The 19,419-nt window shown below is 38.9% G+C and overlaps 5 protein-coding genes across 5 annotated transcripts in view; 4 read left to right on the plus strand and 1 right to left on the minus strand.

Annotated features, from left to right (window-relative positions):
• LOC105156678 (kinase D-interacting substrate of 220 kDa) lies at window positions 48–2,959 on the plus strand. Its single transcript, XM_011072888.2, has 2 exons — window positions 48–1,221; window positions 1,439–2,959. The coding sequence occupies exons 1-2, from the start codon at window positions 541–543 to the stop codon at window positions 2,741–2,743; spliced, it is 1,986 nt and encodes a 661-aa protein (XP_011071190.1). The 5' UTR covers window positions 48–540; the 3' UTR covers window positions 2,744–2,959.
• LOC105156679 (lysine histidine transporter-like 2) lies at window positions 3,476–6,643 on the plus strand. The gene is made up of 7 exons (XM_011072889.2): window positions 3,476–3,781; window positions 3,854–4,237; window positions 4,313–4,706; window positions 4,798–4,903; window positions 5,068–5,159; window positions 5,712–5,780; window positions 5,870–6,643. The coding sequence occupies exons 1-7, from the start codon at window positions 3,612–3,614 to the stop codon at window positions 5,966–5,968; spliced, it is 1,314 nt and encodes a 437-aa protein (XP_011071191.1). The 5' UTR covers window positions 3,476–3,611; the 3' UTR covers window positions 5,969–6,643.
• On the minus strand, window positions 6,470–9,948 carry LOC105156680 (3-oxoacyl-[acyl-carrier-protein] reductase 4-like). The gene is made up of 11 exons (XM_011072890.2): window positions 9,783–9,948; window positions 9,005–9,147; window positions 8,698–8,751; window positions 8,169–8,249; window positions 8,038–8,083; window positions 7,866–7,960; window positions 7,758–7,790; window positions 7,529–7,663; window positions 7,324–7,417; window positions 6,950–7,032; window positions 6,470–6,755 (listed from the first exon to the last, which is right to left on the minus strand). The coding sequence occupies exons 1-11, from the start codon at window positions 9,946–9,948 to the stop codon at window positions 6,723–6,725; spliced, it is 963 nt and encodes a 320-aa protein (XP_011071192.1). The 3' UTR covers window positions 6,470–6,722.
• On the plus strand, window positions 13,614–15,478 carry LOC105156790. The gene is made up of 2 exons (XM_020691963.1): window positions 13,614–15,092; window positions 15,197–15,478. The coding sequence occupies exons 1-2, from the start codon at window positions 14,784–14,786 to the stop codon at window positions 15,476–15,478; spliced, it is 591 nt and encodes a 196-aa protein (XP_020547622.1). The 5' UTR covers window positions 13,614–14,783.
• LOC105156791 overlaps window positions 18,221–19,419 on the plus strand; it is a gene marked incomplete in the record, with an annotated part of 6,377 nt that continues 5,178 nt past the window's right edge. The window contains 2 exon segments of the mRNA XM_011073009.2: window positions 18,221–19,255; window positions 19,397–19,419. Of these exon segments, the coding sequence (XP_011071311.2) occupies window positions 19,060–19,255; window positions 19,397–19,419 (219 nt within the window).

Raw genomic sequence — 19,419 nt, forward strand, 5'->3', positions numbered from 1 at the left:
CCCCCCCCCCCCCCGCGCGCCGCGGGGGGGGGGGGGGGGGGGGAGAGGGGGTTGGTTCGGTCTTGGAAATCCGAGGGAATTTTGAAATATTCATTTGGAGCAGTCATATGAAAATAGTCATCCCCTGGATAAAAGTTCTTCACAAATCACATGTCCTGCCACAACTTGCGCTGCCTGTCTGTATTCTCTCTTTCTCTTCACTTTATCATTTCTCAGAACTCTCTCATTTCATGATGTGTTTGTCTGTTTTCTGTGGGATTTAGCTTCTTAAAAGACATTTCTTTGGACTCTGCCATGTCTTGATCCCACAATTCCTAACTTCTTCTGAATTAATTGCTTATTATTGCTGACTTTCTTAGTTGTTTCTGCTTATCCCACCCAAAAACAATCATTTTCCAACCACTTTCTTGCAGTCACCGGAATTTTAAAAGGGCTCATGTGAACATGCTTAGTGTTTCTTGTCAGAAGGGCTCTGGTTCTTGCAGCAAATTTTGTTGAATAAAGAGCGATCCTTTGTGTTATTTTCCCTTAATTTTGGCAATGCCTCCTACCTACTTCCCGTTGAGATGGGAAAGCACTGGAGAGCAATGGTGGTTTGCTTCTCCCATTGATTGGGCAGCTGCAAATGGGCATTATGATTTAGTGAAAGAGCTTCTTCACATTGACTCCAATCTTCTCCTCAAACTAACCTCTCTTCCAAGAATCCGACGGCTCGAAACCTTGTGGGACGATGAAGATGGGAAGTTCGACGATGTAGCCAAATGCCGTTCCCAGGTGGCAAAAAAACTCCTCCAAGAATGTGAAACAAAGAAAGGGTATAATTCTTTGTTCCGGGCTGGCTACGGCGGTTGGCTTTTGTACACCGCCGCCTCAGCCGGGGATGTGATTTTTGTGAAGGAATTGTTGGACAGAGACCCACTTTTGGTGTTTGGAGAAGGGGAATATGGCGTCGTTGATATACTCTACGCCTCCGCTAGGAGCACGAATTGCGAGGTCTTCAAGTTGCTGTTTGATTATACTGTCTCTCCAAAGGGGCAGCAAAAAGAGATTTCCCCGGTTTTCCGGTGGGAGATGGTGAACAGGGCGGTTCATGCGGCCGCGAGAGGCGGCAATTTGGAGATTTTGAGAGAACTTTTGGGGGATGGCTCTGATGTTTTGGCTTACAGGGATGCTCAGGGATCCACAGTTCTGCATACCGCCGCCGGCAGAGGGCAGGTTAAGGTCAGTTTTTATTTGTTCCAAAATCATACTACTTTCTTGCTCGTTGCCGCTTTTATGTCATCTTTGCCTTGGATTTGATTGCTTGGGAACTGAATTCATGTACGCAGGAGAATTATGATACTCAATCTGCATTTTCTGTTGATAGTTCATGTAATTCTACTGAAGTCCTTATTCTGTTTCTTGTGCATCTGCATTAAATTCACTTATGGTGTTACAGGTAGTTAAAAGTTTAATATCATCTTATGACATCATTGGATCAGTGGACAGTCGAGGTAACACAGCCTTAAATGTGGCGGCGTACAGGGGGCACTTAACTGTGGTGGAGGTTCTTGTATCTGTGTCACCTTCTTTACCATCATTAACGAACAATTATGGCGATACTTTTCTTCACATGGCAATTGCTGGTTTTCGTGCCCCAAGTTTCAGACGACTGGACCGACAGGTAGAGCTCCTGAAACAGTTGGTTGGAGGGAGCCTCATAAACATTGAAGACATAATCAATGTCCAGAACAACGATGGAAGAACTGCTCTTCACATGGCTGTAATAGAGAATATTCAATCTGATATTGTCGAGCTGCTGATGTCAGTTCGTTATATAGATTTGAATATTCGTGATGCTGAAGGAAATACCCCCCTCGATCTCCTGAAGCAACGACCACGATCAGCCTCTTCCGAGATTTTAATCAAGAAGCTGGTTTCGGCCGGAGGAATTTCCAATTATGAAGATCAAACAGCAAGGAACACTCTTGCTTCCCATCTGAGAATGCATGGAATTGGAGGCAGTCCAGGGACTTCTTTCAGAATTCCTGATGCAGAAATCTTCCTGTACTCTGCAACCGAAGATACGTGTCCTTCCAGTTGTGAATTCACCAGCTCAGAGAATGGGTACTCAGGTGAAATTGAAGCCATAAGATCAACTTCTGAATCAAACTCGTCCAAGAACAAAAAGTTCAGTTCTATGAGCAGTGCCACCCAACGTCTCCGGATTCTTCTTGGTTGGCTAGGGAAGAAAGAGAAGAAAGGAGACATTTCCGACTTGGAAGATAACTGTTCTGTCAAGTCGTGTAGAGTGTGTTCAAGTTCGAAAAATAGCCCAGTCCCACTCAGGCAGCAGTTTTCGGGACTATCGTCACTCCCGAGCAACAAAAGGATACTGTCTGTTCAAGGTAATCTTCCAAGTCCATCACACAAGAGGAGATTTGGCAAGGGTCTAACGCCCAGTGGTAGACAAGTGCTGCCAAAATCGAACCTTGGATCTCCTTCAAGTGCATTTTCTGGATCGTCATGGTCATCCCCAGTTTCGGTTGATGATAAACGAAAGAATAGAAATCTTGAGGACAGGAGTGCAGGGCCGTCCAGCTTGAATCAGTCTCCTAATCTTGGAAAGCTTAAGCGTAAGCATAGTTCATTCAACTTGAGGTTGATGAACAACTACTTCTGTTTTGGTGCTCAAGGTCTAGCTGTCAAGAACTCGATTAACTCCCAACAACAATGCCGGAATCAACAAAGTTTAGTCGTGTAATAGTTTGATGGCGTGCAATTGATAGGGAGTCTCAGATTTCCAGATCCCAGTAACAAAAAGTCTGTAAGTTGGATCCTATATGGGCCACAGTTGTGATTGTCCTAAAATCCTGATGTTGTCTAAAGATAATCTGTTAATGTATCTGATTGTATGGTGTCCTAAGTTTTTGCACTAATTACAAAATGTTAATGTTATCCCCCTCTGGATATTGATTGACCGTGGACTCTAGTAAAATCTTAATCAGATGAACAGCTGTGATAGTCTTAGAACTTCAAGACTTATATTTGTTGTCCTTATTCATTGTTGCTAGTACAAAGTTTAACAAGTTTTAATCACATTCGGGCTCTGAAGCTTTTAGCCATTATTGGATGATAAAAAGAAAAATAAATTACTTCCTTTTTGTGGTGGTCACACATGTGAAACTTATGAAATACTACTCCATTTGAATAGGTAAAACTGGGAATTTCAGATCTTCTTTTCAGGTAACCTATTATCATTAGGAATTACCTTCTCTAACATGCCAAATGTATTAGCCTTAAGACAAAATCCCCGAGTAAAATATTAATTGTCCTAAAATTAAGTACTTCAGTTAGACAAAGTCATGAACTTATATTTAGTATAGTAGAGTATTCACACAGTAAGTGTAATTGTACTCGTGACAAGCTGAGTTTTCTTAGAACGAACCTGGACCATATTTTTCCTATAGATTTCAAAAACAAAAGGAAAAAAGAACTTCTTAGTTACTCACTAAGCTCCACGAAAACATTGGTATCTATTCAAGAAACATAAATCTTTCAATAGTTTGCATTGTACTAAAACAATTGTTGATAATCTGGTCATAAATCCTCCATAGAGAAATACTGAAAAAATGGCTCAAATTGAACGTGGAAGAACAGCAGAGGAGAGGGCCATTGATGAATGGCTCCCGATAACTGCCTCCCGGACAGCAAAATGGTGGCACTCAGCCTTCCATAATGTAACCGCCATGGTCGGAGCTGGAGTCCTCAGCCTCCCATATGCCATATCAAATATGGGATGGTATGCATATGTTTCACTTCTTGTCTTAACATCAAGAACCTGTCTACATTTTATCCTCTGATGTTGGTGCAGGGGGCCTGGTGTGGTAATCTTGATATTATCATGGAGCATCACCCTTTTCACCCTCTGGCAAATGGTCGAATTGCACGAGTCGGTTCCTGGGAAGAGATTTGACAGGTACCACGAGCTAGGCCAATATGCATTTGGACACAAACTTGGGCTTTACATTGTTGTGCCTCAACAAGTTGTGGTTGAAGTTAGCACATGTATCATATACATGGTCACAGGAGGAAAATCCCTGAAGAAGTTCCACGAGCTGGTCTGTCCCGATTGCAACGAGATCAGGCTCACATACTTCATCCTCATCTTCGCCTCTGTCCACTTTGTTCTGTCTCATCTCCCCAACTTCCACTCCATTACCATCATCTCCCTTGCTGCAGCCGTCATGTCTCTACTGTATGTATCTGATTATTCACAAATTTAAGGATAAAACAGATAAGGTTGTTTTGATGGCTTAATGAACTTTGGCAGATATTCAACTATTGCTTGGACGGCTTCACTTGCAGAGGGGCCTAGGCCAAATGTGAGCTATGAGCTGAAAGGGCGGAGCACCTCAGCTAACGTTCTGAACTTCTTTAGCGCGTTGGGGGATATAGCTTTCGCGTATGCTGGACATAACGTGGTGTTAGAGATTCAAGCCACTATTCCTTCGACTCCTGAGAAACCGTCCAAGAAACCTATGTGGAAGGGGGTTGTGTTTGCTTACATTATTGTGGCTATATGTTATCTTCCCATCTCATTAGCTTGTTATTATGTATTTGGGAACTCAGTGGACGACAACGTCTTGCTCACACTCCAGAAACCTACCTGGCTCATTGCAGCTGCTAACATATTTGTCTTGGTACATGTCATTGGAAGTTACCAGGTAGATCAGTTATTTTAGGTTCGATTCCTATCTTACCTGGTACATGATCTTACATGCATGAACATAAATTTGATCAATGATGTCCTCTTAGGTATACGCGATGCCTGTGTTTGACATGATGGAGACATTCTTGGTTAAGAAGATGAAGTTCAGCCCTTCATTCTTGCTTCGTTTCACGACTCGAACATTGTATGTTGGTAAGGCTTCAAAATCTCAACTAGATGACCTTGTTCAAATTCCCAGTAATAGAACTGACAACTTAAGTTTATTATCTTGATTCCGTAGAATAATGGGGCGACTGTCTTTCATGATTTTTGTTAAGGAAATTTGTTTTTATTGACGGTTTGATCCGTTATTGCAGCAATAACCATGTTTCTTGGCATGACATTCCCCTTCTTTGGTGGTTTACTTGGATTCTTTGGAGGATTTGCTTTGGCCCCAACAACATACTATGTAAGCAAAAGTGAATCTAGGAAAAATGATGGATTAAATGCAGTTTTGGTCTCGTAACTTAAATTATTTGGCGCTTTAGTCCTTTAAATTTCTATGATAACATTTTACATTTTTTTAATTTTCGCAATTTCAGTTATTTTGTTCGTCGGGATTCACCTATACCAGCAAGAAGGCTAAACTCCAACGAAAAAAGGATTAAAATTGCGAATACTAAAAAGATGTAGGGCCAAAATGTTATCCTAAAGGACAAAAATACTAGTAGAAATGGGTCGCAAATGCTCCAATTTTAAAATGTCAAGTTAGAGACGCATACATTTTTTTCGTCGAAATTAGTGAATTTCGATGGAAAAATAACTAAAATCACAAATATTAATAAGATGTAGAGCCAAAACGTTATCCTAGAAGATTAAAATATGAAAATGATAAATAACTTAAGTTATAGGACCAAAAATTATGGGACATATCACGACAGCAATCATAAATATATATTATGTTGATATAGTTTGATCTACATGGCTTAATGTCGCATTTTCATGCTTGTTTTGCTTTCAGCTTCCTTGCATTATTTGGCTCATTATCCGAAAACCCAGAAAATTTAGCCTCTCCTGGTGGATAAATTGGGTGAGTGTCAAGAGAAATTCTTGAAATATTAGGATCGTTAATTTGTTTCATGGACTTGTTATATGATGAAAAATTGGTTCAATTTTCAGATATTGATAGTTATTGGGATTGTATTGATGATTTTGGCACCCATTGGAGGACTAAGGAACATCATTATATCAGCCAAGACATACAAATTCTACCAGTGACTCCAGATGGAGGACAGAAACAAATTAACTGTAGAAATTGATAGTGAAGAAGGAGATTAGTCGTGACCAGCATGCTCTTTTTTCTTTTTTTTTTTAATGAAATTCCTGATATTAGATTTTGTCTCAGTTATAACCAAACATAGTTACTGGTAGCATTAACAAAATGGAATACTACTAGTACGCTGGTAGTGTAAGATAATCTTTACTTCTCAGGCTTTCGTTGTACAGGCACTCACTGTAAATAACGCCTAATTTCAATTTTTCACTTGATGCAAAAACCTCTTGAGAATGTTCAAAATGTACCATAGGGGGCAACATTGGCACACAATGGACCTGTTTTCACCAAACCTTCTTAAGAGCAACTTTGGGGTAGAGAGTGATGCATGTCAGTCTTTTCTACTGAAACCCAATGGAAACACACTCTATTACAAGATTGATAATCATTGAAGATATTCCACCACAAGATTCAGTGGAGTAACAGGGGAAAGAACATCACTGAGATGGGATAATTGCTGTCATTCATTTTCCTATCACCGATTCACAATATTCAGGTATATATGATCTTGGAAACATCAATTAGAGGTTTCAAACCTACTTGCACTACCTGTTCTTGGTGAAATCAAACTTTGGTATATATCATATGAAATCTGACTTAACTACATTATTTCAGAACTATCTCACGCCAAAACTTGATACAAACGCGTACAACCAAGTGGAGTTGGTCCGCGGATCCAGGTAGTTTAATGTGAGCCTCTTACATTACCATACCTCCATCAATGGTTAATACCTGTGAGATCAAAGCAAATTAAAACAGAGCAATGGAAAATACCGATAATGAAACGAAGGTAAACAGCGTTGGGGACTGAAATTAGCAAGGTATAGTTAATGTCCTGAAAATATTACAAACTCAAGAACACAAAGCGGTGTAAGTTTCTTGTGAATAAGCAAGTATGCTTGTGCGCTCAAGCAGTAAATTTATACCTGTCCAGTGATGTAACCGGCAGCAGAACTAAGGGCCAAGAATTCCACCAGCCCAGCAACTTCTTCTGGTTGGCCATACCTTGCTGAATTTAACATAGGTCAATAAGTGATTATTGGGATAAAATATTGACCACAGTTTAATATTCAAATCTTATCCAAGGAGGCGAATAATCTGAACTGATGAAGAAAAGATTATTTAGCATGCTGTAGAACATTTAGTGGTTAGGACTTAACATGGGAATGACGAAGCTCAACAATGAGAAAGAAGGTCTGAATACCAACTTTTAGAAGCTGCTGCATCTTTTCTTGTGTTGAAAAAGATTGGGCCAGGAAGATGGATAAAGTTTATTATGATTAAAAGAGAAATAACTAACCCAATGGGATTGCCTCCAATATCTTTTTCTCAAAATCTGCTCCAAGCTTAGCCGTCATGTCAGATGCAATAAATCCAGGAGCAACAGCATTCACCTGTCAAAGAAGCCTCTGCTAAATTTTAAAATTTCCAAATGCTAGTACAACCTGCAGTTTCAATAATATATCTAAACATCGAACGAGAAAAATAATTCCTGGCAAACTTACAGTGATGTTTCTGCTTGCATATTCCTTGGCAACTGTCTTCGTTAATCCAATCACCCCTGCTTTTGCAGCACTATAGTTGGCTTGTCCAACATTACCCACAAGACCAACAACAGATGCGATATTTATTATCCTTCCCTGCAATGTCAATAGCCAATGTTGTATTAGTCTTAAGACTCTTTTTCTTTTTTTTTTAGACCAACTAGCAGAAAAAGAACATAAATATGGATACCTTTTTCTTCTTCATCATTATTTTGGCAGCTGCCTGCAGACAAAGAAAATCTTTTAATTAAATGAATTTAGGCATTAATATCTGTGAGGGGAGCTTTGAGATATTGACCTGTGTGCATAGGAACACTCCCGTAAGGTTTAGATCAATGACCTCCTGCCATTGAGATGTTTTCATTCTCATCAACAATCCGTCTCTCGTAATACCTAAATCAAATAAAAATATTTTAACACAAAACAAGGCAAAAGTATGTTTCACCAAACAGAATCAAACATTTTATGACCTGCATTATTGATCATAACATCTATTGTTCCCCATGCGTCCATCGCCTGCATATGTCTCAATAACATATGATTGAGACAATGATCTGTACTGCACAAAATAAAAATTAACAGAATCAGAGAATTCTCTCACAGTTTTGATCATCGACTCCACATCTGCTTCTTTTGAAACATCTCCACCAAAAGTAAGAGCCTGTCCACCAGATGCCTCTATCTGCAAAAGTAGACGCAAACTGTTATTTCCAATTTTACATTAAACCAACTAGAGAGGGTTTTACCAAAACCATGAAAATCTGTTAAGAGTTACTTAAACTTAGTTACAGAGTAATTTTCATTTATAAACAGCACAGGGTACATGCTGGGTATGAGTGCATGCATGCCACGTCAGTGGTAGGCAGATGGAAACTCTCCTCATGGAATACGTAATCAAAGCATAAATATCAATATTTTCAACAGAATCACTAAGAAAGGAAATAGTGATGAGGTAGTTCTTTTCCCCCACAATAACGCAGATAAAATGTAGAGTCCAGATAAGTAGACTTTTATCTCTAAGTGACTAAAAAATTTCAGCAAAAAGATAATGTGCAAGAATCCGGAGAATCTCCGTCTAAATGTAGTCCCCAGATTTTCCCTCATTCATTTATGTACTATGCATTATTTACCTCTCTGCAAACTTCTTCTGCCTCCTTTGATGACCTTGCATAATTAACAAGAACCTGCAGCAGTTATTCCATTATCAGTCAATATAAAGGTGAAAGAACCCTATACAAATGTCATTCACAATTGTTATATATTACTGCAAAAAAGAAAAGGATTCCATGACCTATGAGTCAATCAATTCTAGTCGAGAGCGTCTTTGCAGTTGATGGATCTCTAATTGAAGAACTTTTAAAGCCAACATGATGTAAATACACAAAAAGTTGACCATCTTATGCTGAACACTGATTGGTACTAAGGTAAAGAACCAACCTTGCAACCAGATTTCCCCAGAGCCAAAGCAACTGCCTTTCCAATTCCTCTAGAAGCTCCAGTGATAACAACAACAGGGGCTTCTAGTTTCTGTGCCAATTCAGCACTAACTTGTTCAACAGTTGAAACCTGGGCCTTTATGCCTGCATATACAGATCAATTAAAAAATATTACTACAATGATATGAAAAAGTGGGACAATCAGAAATGAACAGGAGAAGAAGGTTTATATGCTATTGCCAGAGGTAGCCTTAACCGTTTTAAGTCATGAATGAATAGCCTCCATTGCATGAGGCAATTACCAAATTCATCCCCTTAAGGCAGCTACCAGACCTCAAATTGGACTGAGACCCACCAAAGAATACTCTCGCCATCCCAAATTAGATTAGACCTTAAATTGTATCATCACGCAGCATGTTTGACTTCAATTTTTTTTCATGTGCGGGACCATAATAAATCAAGCTTACATTTGCGTCAAAAAAAAAAAAAAGAAAAAAGCTTACATTTGCGTCATGCATCCATTAATCAATTATGGCAGAAAAAAAACCCAAATACACTACTCCAGTGACTGCAGCCTAACCCCCGTCATCGCCGCCCCCACCAAAACCCAAAAGAAGCTAAAACCTTGATCTCAATATCTTCCATCAGTTGCCTCACCCCTCTTCACAATTCCTCAAGAAACAAAGAGAAAGTTAAGACAATCACACACAGATCCATACAAACACATGCACAACTTTGAGCAAGTATAATAAACCCTTGAATGTCAAGCTTTCATATGCCTGAGGACGCGGACGATCTAATGGATCCGCATTGGAAATTGAGGAATCCCGGAAGCTTCACCGGCGGCGATATTGATAAATTCCCGAGAGTGGCCATCTTCCGGTGAGAAGCACCGGCGGACTTGGAGGCGAGAACAGAGGATCCAGCTGGGACGAGAGCAGCCATCTTCAGTGTTGTGGAGGAAAACTGGAAGTGGAGAAGAAGACAAGAAGAATTGAAAGTCGCCACTGAAACCGAGTGCTTGAATTTGAATAGTAGAAAGGTAGAAAAAGGAGAGAGCTTGCGGAATTGCGAGGACAGTCTATGAGCATAGGCGATGAATACAAAGACCCTTTTCTACTTTATGATTATGGAACTATGATTGTCATATTATAATATAGATTTTATAATTCATAATAAAAAATTATAGCTGAAATCTTAGTCCAATTATTAAAACTGAAGACCGCGAATATAAATTCAACATCACAGATTCAAATCCCATTAGACTCACTTAATATGAATTATTTATTTTTAATTCATATTGTATGTTTTATCATTTGTAATTATATTGTATCTTTTATTCTATTTTTGTATATGTACCCCACTATAGATCGAATAAATGATGTGTGTATTGAAATCCAATTCCAAGAAACAGAAGGTGAGCATGAGATGAGACGCATCGGCAATACTAATCAATTTCTTTTGCTTTTGGTGCGCAATAGGGCAGAAGAAACGCATTGAACAAGGGCAGGCTGTCATCTTCCCTCCCCCACTCTCCACTCTTTTCATCAATCCCCTTTAATCTCTGCTCAAGAAACGAATGTAGCATCATAACATTCTCCTAGAAGACGGCTAGAAAAGGAGCCAAATGATGAACTAGTGGGTGAATGAAGTTGCCAGCAGGGCTGATGTTTTGGCAGAATCAGGGCAGTGGATGAAAAGATACGTCTACAGGCTACCTGCTCATGTGACGGACCTAGATGATAAGGCATACAAGCCTCAAGTTGTATCGCTTGGTCCTTACCATCACACTTGAAGGGGGCAATGTATGAGCACAAGCACCGTGCTCTTCTTCACTTCCTCAAGAGATCTGGAATATCGTTGCGGTTGTATGTAGAAGCATTGGATCAAGTGGTGCAAGAATTGAGAGACGCGTATGATCAACTGGATCCTAATTGGCAGAACGACGAAGATGCATTCTTGAAGATGATGGTTGTTGATGGGTGTTTCATTCTTGAAATACTGCGGATGGACACTGACAACTATGCTAGCATAGACATGCCATATATGATAGCAATTGAAGAACTGACAAGTTACAAAGGAATATACTCACTGGCGGCAGATCTGACGCAACAATACTTCAGAGACCCTTGGTGGTCCATCACTATCCTGCTTTTCTTGCTCGCTGTAATTCAGACCGTCTTCTCGGTTTTGAGTTACACTGACAAAAGGTAGTCATCATTACATCACACCAACACTCAACATTCAGCAAAATTGTTAGGTTCAAGACTTGAAAAGAAAATAGAATTTCTTTGGAATAATGATAAGAAACATTCAACCTGCATGGGGTTCGCCAAAATGGGCAAGGGATAACATTTTCATTTTGATTTTTGTTAATTATGTGTTGTTGCAGGAATAAATTTCGGTCTGTCGTCTCGATGGATTTTGTGGGCTAAAAGAGCTTGTAAAATTTGATAATTGGATGTGTCGTTTCCTTAAATCTTGGATCCCTTCTGTCGTTTAAGATTGTGTATCCTTTTCATTTACTGAGTTTGCTCATGTAAAAATAGCCTTTGCTGATTTCTTCCGTGCTCATCAACATTTTGAGGCTGAACTCATTGAGTGCTCCAAAATCACTGCAAAAACGTACCAAAAACTTGTAACCTCAATGGCCCAAAATGCTACGAAAGGTGAGCATGACATGAGACACATTCGCAATACTAAAAAAATATATATCGCGCAATTTCTTTTGCTTCTTTGATGTGCAATATGGCAGAAGAAACACATTGAAAAGCTACCATCTTCCATCTTCCCTTAGCCACTCTCCACTCTCTTTTCATCAATGTATATATGCACTGCACAGTGGAATTCGGGCATACAATACTTGTAGGAAATGTAGTATGCAGCAACAATTAACCCAGCCCTCTTAATTTCTCTGCTCAAGAAAAGAATGTAGTTATCATAAGATTTCCGGCCCTAGAAAATTAAGCCAACAGTTGCTGTTCCTTTCGGGGATTAAGCAAAGTATATTATTAGTTTAATGCATGCCGAAACCAGGCACGGACACATGTATATAATTACCGTTTGGTAACGAAAGCGAGACGACAGCTGGAAATGGAAATGATGAACTGGGTGAATGAAGTAGACAATGAAGTTGCGAGCAGGGCTGATGTTTAGGTAGAATTAGGGCATTGGATGAAAAGATACATCTATAGGGTACCTGCTCATGTGACGGACCTAGATGGTAAGGCATACAAGCATCAAGTGGTATCGCTTGGTCCTTACCATCACAGCGAGCCACGTTTGAAGGGGCCAATGGATGAACACAAGCACCGCGCTCTTCTTCACTTCCTCAAGAGATCTGGAAAATCATTGCGGTTGTATGTAGAATCATTGGCTCAAGTGGTGCAAGAATTGAGAGACACGTATGATCAACTGGATCCTAAATGGCAAGACGACGATGATGCATTCTTGAAGATGATGGTTGTTGATGGGTGTTTCATTCTTGAATTACTGGGGATGGGCACAGACAACTATGCTCCCAACGATCCTTTGTTCAGCAAACACGGGCTCCTCCACATGCTGCAGTCTGTCAAACGTGAAATGTTTGCTGCTTGAGAATCAGGTGCCTTTGCTGGTTCTCCTCAGGTATTGCTGTTGGGAAAGAAGAATCTGGGACTGAGGTAACTAAGCACCTGCTTGATTTCCTGTTTCTTTTTATTTAGATCACTAATTTATGCTGATGATAAACTATTTGGATGTTGTCTGTGTTTGTATGTATGCGATGTTATGTGAATAGGCTCATAGTGAGGTTCTACTTCCCTGGTGCACCCCAACGGCAGGCTCATAGTGAGGTTCTACTTCCCTGGTGCACCCCAACGGCCTACGGGCAAATGCTTGCGCTTATTAGATGTGTATCGAAAGAAACTTGTTTATGCAGATCCCAGAAGATCCCTCGACAGAAGCAGAAGCCGACACAATGATTCTCATGGAGGTGTACACGGCTTACTTCCCAGAGCAACAGATATTTTTGATGCAGGAGTCCTTTTCTCCAAGAGTAACTCTGCTGACCTGTGCAACATCACATACCGTTATGGTAGCCTTAGGCTTCCGGCATTAGACATAGATACCGAAACCAAATCAATGCTTCTCAACCTCATAGCCTTTGAGCGATTTCATCTAAGCGCTGGGAATGAGATCACCTCATTTGTGTTTTTCCTCAACAGCCTTGTAGGAGATTCTAAAGATCCTGTGTTCATGTGGCATCATAAAAAATAACCTGGGGAGTGAGAAAGATGTAGCTAATTTGTTCAACTTGTTCCGCCAGAGTGTTTCACTTGATCCAGAAAAGCAGCTTAGAGATGCCTTACATGATAGCAATTAAAGAACTGACAACTTACATTAGAAAGGAACATGTTCAATGGCGACAGAATCTGCAGCAAGTATACCTCAGAGACCCTTTGTGGCTCGCCACTGCCCTGCTTTTCTTTCTCACTATAATTCAGACCGTGTTCTCGGTTTTGAGTTATGTTGACAAAAAATAACTGTCGACTTAGCATCTTATGATCATCCATATCATCACACTTGTCATTAACAGGCTAAATGACTCATCATCTGTACTGTGTTGTGAAATACATTTTCTTCTAAGTACGCAGTTTACTCAACTCAAAAATCTTGACAAATTCGCAAGCATCCACCAACGCTCAGCGATAGAAAATTAGGTTGAAGATTTCAAAAGAAACTCACAGAAAATAGAATTTATTTTGTAATTTCAAAGGAATAAAAAGAATATACAATCAATAATAACACTAACTTAGCCAAAGTGAAACCATTAATTCTAATCTAGAGACTCATGCTAACAAACACAACGTGATACATGATGATGATCATCATCATGCGACACATTGCCAATAATAAAATTGCTCCCTACTCAATTCTCTTTCCCATTTTGATTCCTCACTTTTGCTGTGCAATAAGACAGGAGAACCACATCTAACAAGGCTCCAATCTTTCCATCAGTCTTCATTATTTTGATCAATTTCATGCAACATGGAATATATACACAGCAGAAAATGTGGCAGCAACGACCTCTTCCTCTGCTCAGAACAAATGTGGCATTGTAAGATTCCCTAGAAAGGCCAGTAATACTGTTCTTTCAACAATAAAACAGGCATAAATCCTCTGAGCTGTGCCAACTTAGACATTCCCTGCCAGTACTATTAAGTAGAAATCAGGCAGGCATGCACATATCAGCATCGAGTAAAGAAAGTGAAAGACAAGCAACAACAGCTTACTCCACAATGAAAAGGTATATAGCATCAGAAACCGTAACTTGTTCCATATGTGATTCCCGAAGGCCAGTGATGCTGCAGTTTCATTCAAGGAGTAAGCAAGGTATAGATCCTCCTAATTTATGCGCAATAATAGATGTTCCCCAGCTACTTAAAGTAGAAACAAGGCATGTATATATCAGCACTGAGTGAAGCAATTCTAAAGACTGGCTAAAATGGAAATAGAGAAGTGGGTGATTGAAGTAAACAATGAAGTTGAGAGCATGCCTGAACTTTGGCCGAATTAACATGTATCTACAGGCTACCCTGCACATGTCACAAACCTAGACAACAAGGCATACAAGCCTCAAATTGGATCACTTGGTCCTTAACATCATGGCAAGCCACACTTGAAGCCAATGGATGAACACAAGCACCGTGCTCTCCTTCACTTCCTCAAGAGATCTGAAAAACCACTGCAATTATATGTAGAAGCTTTGGCTCAATTGGTGCAAGAATTGGAAGACGCATATGATCAACTGGAATCTGGATCCTGTGTGGCAAGACAACACCAATGCATTCTTGAAGATGATGGTTCTTGATAGGTGTTTCATTCTTGAAATACTGAGGATGGATACATCTGGCTACGCTCCCAATGATCCCTTATTCAATAAGCACGGACACCTCTCCATGCTGCCATTTCTAAGACAGGAAATGTTGTTGCTTGAGAATCAGGTCCCCTTGCTGGTTCTCTTGAAGTTACTTGCTGTTGAAAATAAAATATCTCGGATTGAGGTCAGTTGCCCTCTCTCTCTGGCCTGGTTCCCTGGAAATACATATGCAAACATATACTATACATTACATAACACTTTTTTTTTTTCCCTTCTTATATGATTAATGATGAAAGAATGTGTTGTTTGTGTCATTCAGCCACATGAATATAAGCTCATTCTCAGGTTCTATTCTCCTGGTACACCTCTAAGATCACTGGGCAATCGCTTGCACTTATTAGATGTGTATCGAAAGAGCCTTCTCTACAGAGACCCAGAAGATCCCTCGAGAGAAGCAGATTCAAACCAAGTCACGGAGATGCATACTGCTTAATTCCTTCAGCAAGAAAACTTCAAGATGCTGGAATCAGATTTAAGAAGCGTAAGTTTGCTAACCTGAGGGACATCTCATCCCATGCAAGACACTTGGGCTTCCTGAGTACATCGTGGACCTGACACCAAATCAATGCTTCTCAACCATATACCGTTTGAGCGATTCCATGTAGGTGCGGGGCATGAGAAAACCTCGTACGTCTTTTTCCTCTATAATCTCATTGGAGATCCCACAGATGTTCGCTTCCTGTCTTCACATGGCATCATCTCCAATTGCCTTGGGAGTGACTTAGAGGTGGCTAGTTTATTCAACTTGGTCAGTTGGTATGACTACAGTAGAACCCAGAAGCAGCTTAGATGTGGTACACTTGATGGTGAGTGAAAAGCTAAGAAACCGCTTTACAACGAAAATGAACGCATGGCAATCTCAATTCAACCGGACTTACTTCAAAGGTCCTCGGGCTGTTATTTCTGTCATTGCTGCTATTTTGCTTTTCTCTCTCAGTATTACTCAGACTGTGTACTCAGTTTTGAGCTATATTCATCGAAACTGTCTCAGCATCTTATCAACACACTTGTCACTAACCGAATAAATGAATCTATGTAATATGAGATATATGTTCTTCTATGCAGTAGTTTATTCATCTGTGGTCAATGAATCTGTATATTATTGTGTCGTTAAACTCCAAATTTCGAATCTATCACTTCCCATCTGTGACACATTAATCTAATCACTTCAGTAACTAAAGAGTCACATTATGTCCTTCACAAGTAAAGAAACACAACTCACTAAATCTCTCAAAGACAGCAAAATCCTCAATGTCATACATGAGCATGTACATAATCTTCTATACGATAAAATGTCACTTTAAGCAGATTTTGTCCTTCGCTTGGCACTTGGCCTAGTACATAATTCAAGAGAACAAACAATTTTCTCACAAGTTGGCACATAATATAAACTACTTCGTTTCATATCGAATTCTATCTTTGAGCAAATGAAACATAAATCTTTCAATTCACAACAGATACATATTTAAACCCATAAAAAACCAATCTCTACACCACAATGGCATGAACTTATATATGCTAAAAGACACACCTTCTTTTGAGACCGACCAGCGGCGATTACCATTGAATCGGCGATCACAGAGGTTCGGAGCTCGAAATAATTTGGATATCATCCGCTGCCACGTGGCTCGCACAGTCTTCTCAACCTCCGCCAAGCTCAGCAACTCTTTTTTCTTCTACCTATATTACCGATAACGGCGGTAGAAGAGAATTGACATGTGAAATCGAAGAAAACGGAGAGGGGTTTCCCGTTGGTGAGTGATGGTGAATGCGAAGTGAATAAAGCTCCGCGCATGAGCCGCGGCGGCCATGCTACCAATTGCCGGTCGTTGCTTGTAGGGGTTTACTGGGAGATGTCCTTACAGTATACCAAAAAATGTATGTATTACTTATACTGTACACATACTCACAATTATGTAAAAGTATTAAATAGTAAAGTACATGTATGTATATCATATTACAGCTAATTTTTTAAGAAAAATACACCTCTCATTATATCTTAATACTCTTAAATATAAAATATAATTACAGTTCTTATATAGTGAGTTAAACACTACTATTTTATCTTGGCTTAAAAAATTTTAATGATTAAAAAATATAATAAAAATATGTAAAATAAATAATTTATAAGTCAATTAGTTCATAAAAGTATTTTTAAAAAATTATAAAAATTATTAAATAATTATAATTTAAAATTTAAAAATATGTTTGATCTATTTATCAAAATATACATATATATATAATAACAGAATGCACTTATGGTTAGATGAATATTAAAATTAAAAATATTAATATTTTTTTATGTAATAAAAAATTATAATTATATTAAAGATGGTAGTAGGAGGAGGTGACTTCAACACACTGGCTAATGACTTGACGGCAAAAGAGTGGTCAAACTCAAAACATATACCTTTTCTTAATTACATCCAATAATTCCTTAATGACTCCAAAACTTGATGAGAAAGCAATAATTAATTATGGGGTAATCATCACATTCACATCTATGAAGGAGAAAGGGCACTAGTTGTAGTTTGATTGGATTTGGAGGATTCCATTCCACATCACCTACTGCTTAAAATGACATGATTAATATACCTAATTCGGATAACAATAATAATCGCATCATCATTTTAGCATATATTTAAATTTTTATTTCTTTACTTGGATGTTAGGTTGTGGTCCAAATCCAACACATCTACAACTTTTTTAACAATTATAATTATAATTATTATTATGGCTTTTATTGGGTTGGGAGATGTCCAATTTTGTCAGGGTAGACACAACTTCTTTCTCTAAGTTTTAATCAAACATAGTAGTAGTTGATTGTCATAAACAATTCCCTTGTATGTTTTTTGGGTTTGCATGTACCTCAAACATGGTCCCCAAATTTGGCAATGTTTTTTTTGTTAGTACTTGACTAATGTTGATGAAATTAATAATTCAAAGAGTCAGAGTTTGATTATGGTATCATATTTTATATTAATAGTGGATTAGACCTTACTCATGGTAAGAATTGAAAAGTCGTGGGTTCGAAACTTTATTTGTAAAATAGTAATTTATGATTTGACATTTAAAAATTTAATTAAAAAATTATTCATGAATTAAATTAGTTTTTAAATTTGAATGTATTAAATAATGTTCATAGAGTATTCAAAGAAAAAGGTGGAAAATAAATGTAGATAAAAAAAAAAAGAGTTAGATTGTAATTTGTAGTGCAGAAAGAAACAAAGAAAAGAAGGTTGGTGCAGAGGAAGCAACGATACAAAGAAAGAAGCATCGTGCAGTCAGTGTTAATAAATTTCCGCCATTATTACCGTAATTTATTAACATCACCGAAATTAAGCGAAGAACCTTTTTCTTTTTGCTTTCTTCTCTTTCACTTTGCTGCTGTGCCTGTGCAGTGGTGGAGGTGGAGCTGCTGCTGCTGCCTGCTGCATTTCGCTTTCTCTCTTCGTAATCTACCTCTCACGTGGACCATAATTGCGCTCTTTTGCTCCTTGTCTTTTTAGGTTTTCTGTTTTTAGGGTTCTTTCTTTCTTTCTTTCCTTTTGCTTTGGCACTTGAAAAAAATGGTTTTGAGTGTATCTAGGTGCATTCAACACCCCGCAGATCCAAACAACCAATGTGCCAATATTTTGGGAGGATTTAGGGTTTTGTGGTATAGCAGTGAGTTTTAAAGCGGGTAAGTGTGGCACGACTGTTCTTTACGTCTGATTGAACCTGTTTACAGGTTGGAGCTCCTAGAAATTTGTCTGGGGCCGAATGTGTTTAGAAATCTTTTTGGGTTCTTTTCTGTGAATTTCGGGTGCTTGGTTTTGGCACTTTGGAGAGGGAGTTGGTTTTGGGTGAGTTTTGGCCGTTAAGATGTGGTTTTTTTGAGTAGTGGAAGAGGATTGAGTGATTTTGGTGTAAGCCACTGCTATGAATGCAAATGAATGAAAGCAGAAGATTACATTTTCGTTGGGTTTAATGGAAATGTGAGGTTTTGGTTGTTCATTTTTGGTAGAGGAAGGAGGTTATAGTATTGTAAGATATCAGCTGGATCAACTTGTGTGATTATGTTGAGTTTGCAATCTGGATCATTTAAGGAATCTGATTGAGAACTTACTGGGTGAATTCAGTCAGGGTTCTCAGAAATGCCTACTTCGCCTGCAATGCGAATTTCACCTGGGAGGGAGCTAAAGGCACAGAATCACAAGAGAGGCCGTAGTCTTGAGAGCAGGATTCTCTATCAAGAGAATGAAGATGATCTTGCTCTATTCAATGAGGTGCAGAACAAAGAAAGAGAAAATTTCTTGCTTCAGTCAAATGACAACTTTGACGATATCTTCCGTAAATTCTTGCACCTCATAATATGCTACTTGATTTTGTCTAAATGTAGTTGTGGCATTTAATAAAGCATCGCACATGTCCGTGTTTTTTTTTTGTTGCCTTATTGACAAATTTGCTTTTTATCATTTATGACATTGGCAGCGACAAAATTAAGTTGCTTTTCC

Source organism: Sesamum indicum, linkage group LG2 (assembly GCF_000512975.1).
Source record: "Sesamum indicum cultivar Zhongzhi No. 13 linkage group LG2, S_indicum_v1.0, whole genome shotgun sequence".
NCBI classification, from domain to species: Eukaryota; Viridiplantae; Streptophyta; class Magnoliopsida; order Lamiales; family Pedaliaceae; genus Sesamum; species Sesamum indicum.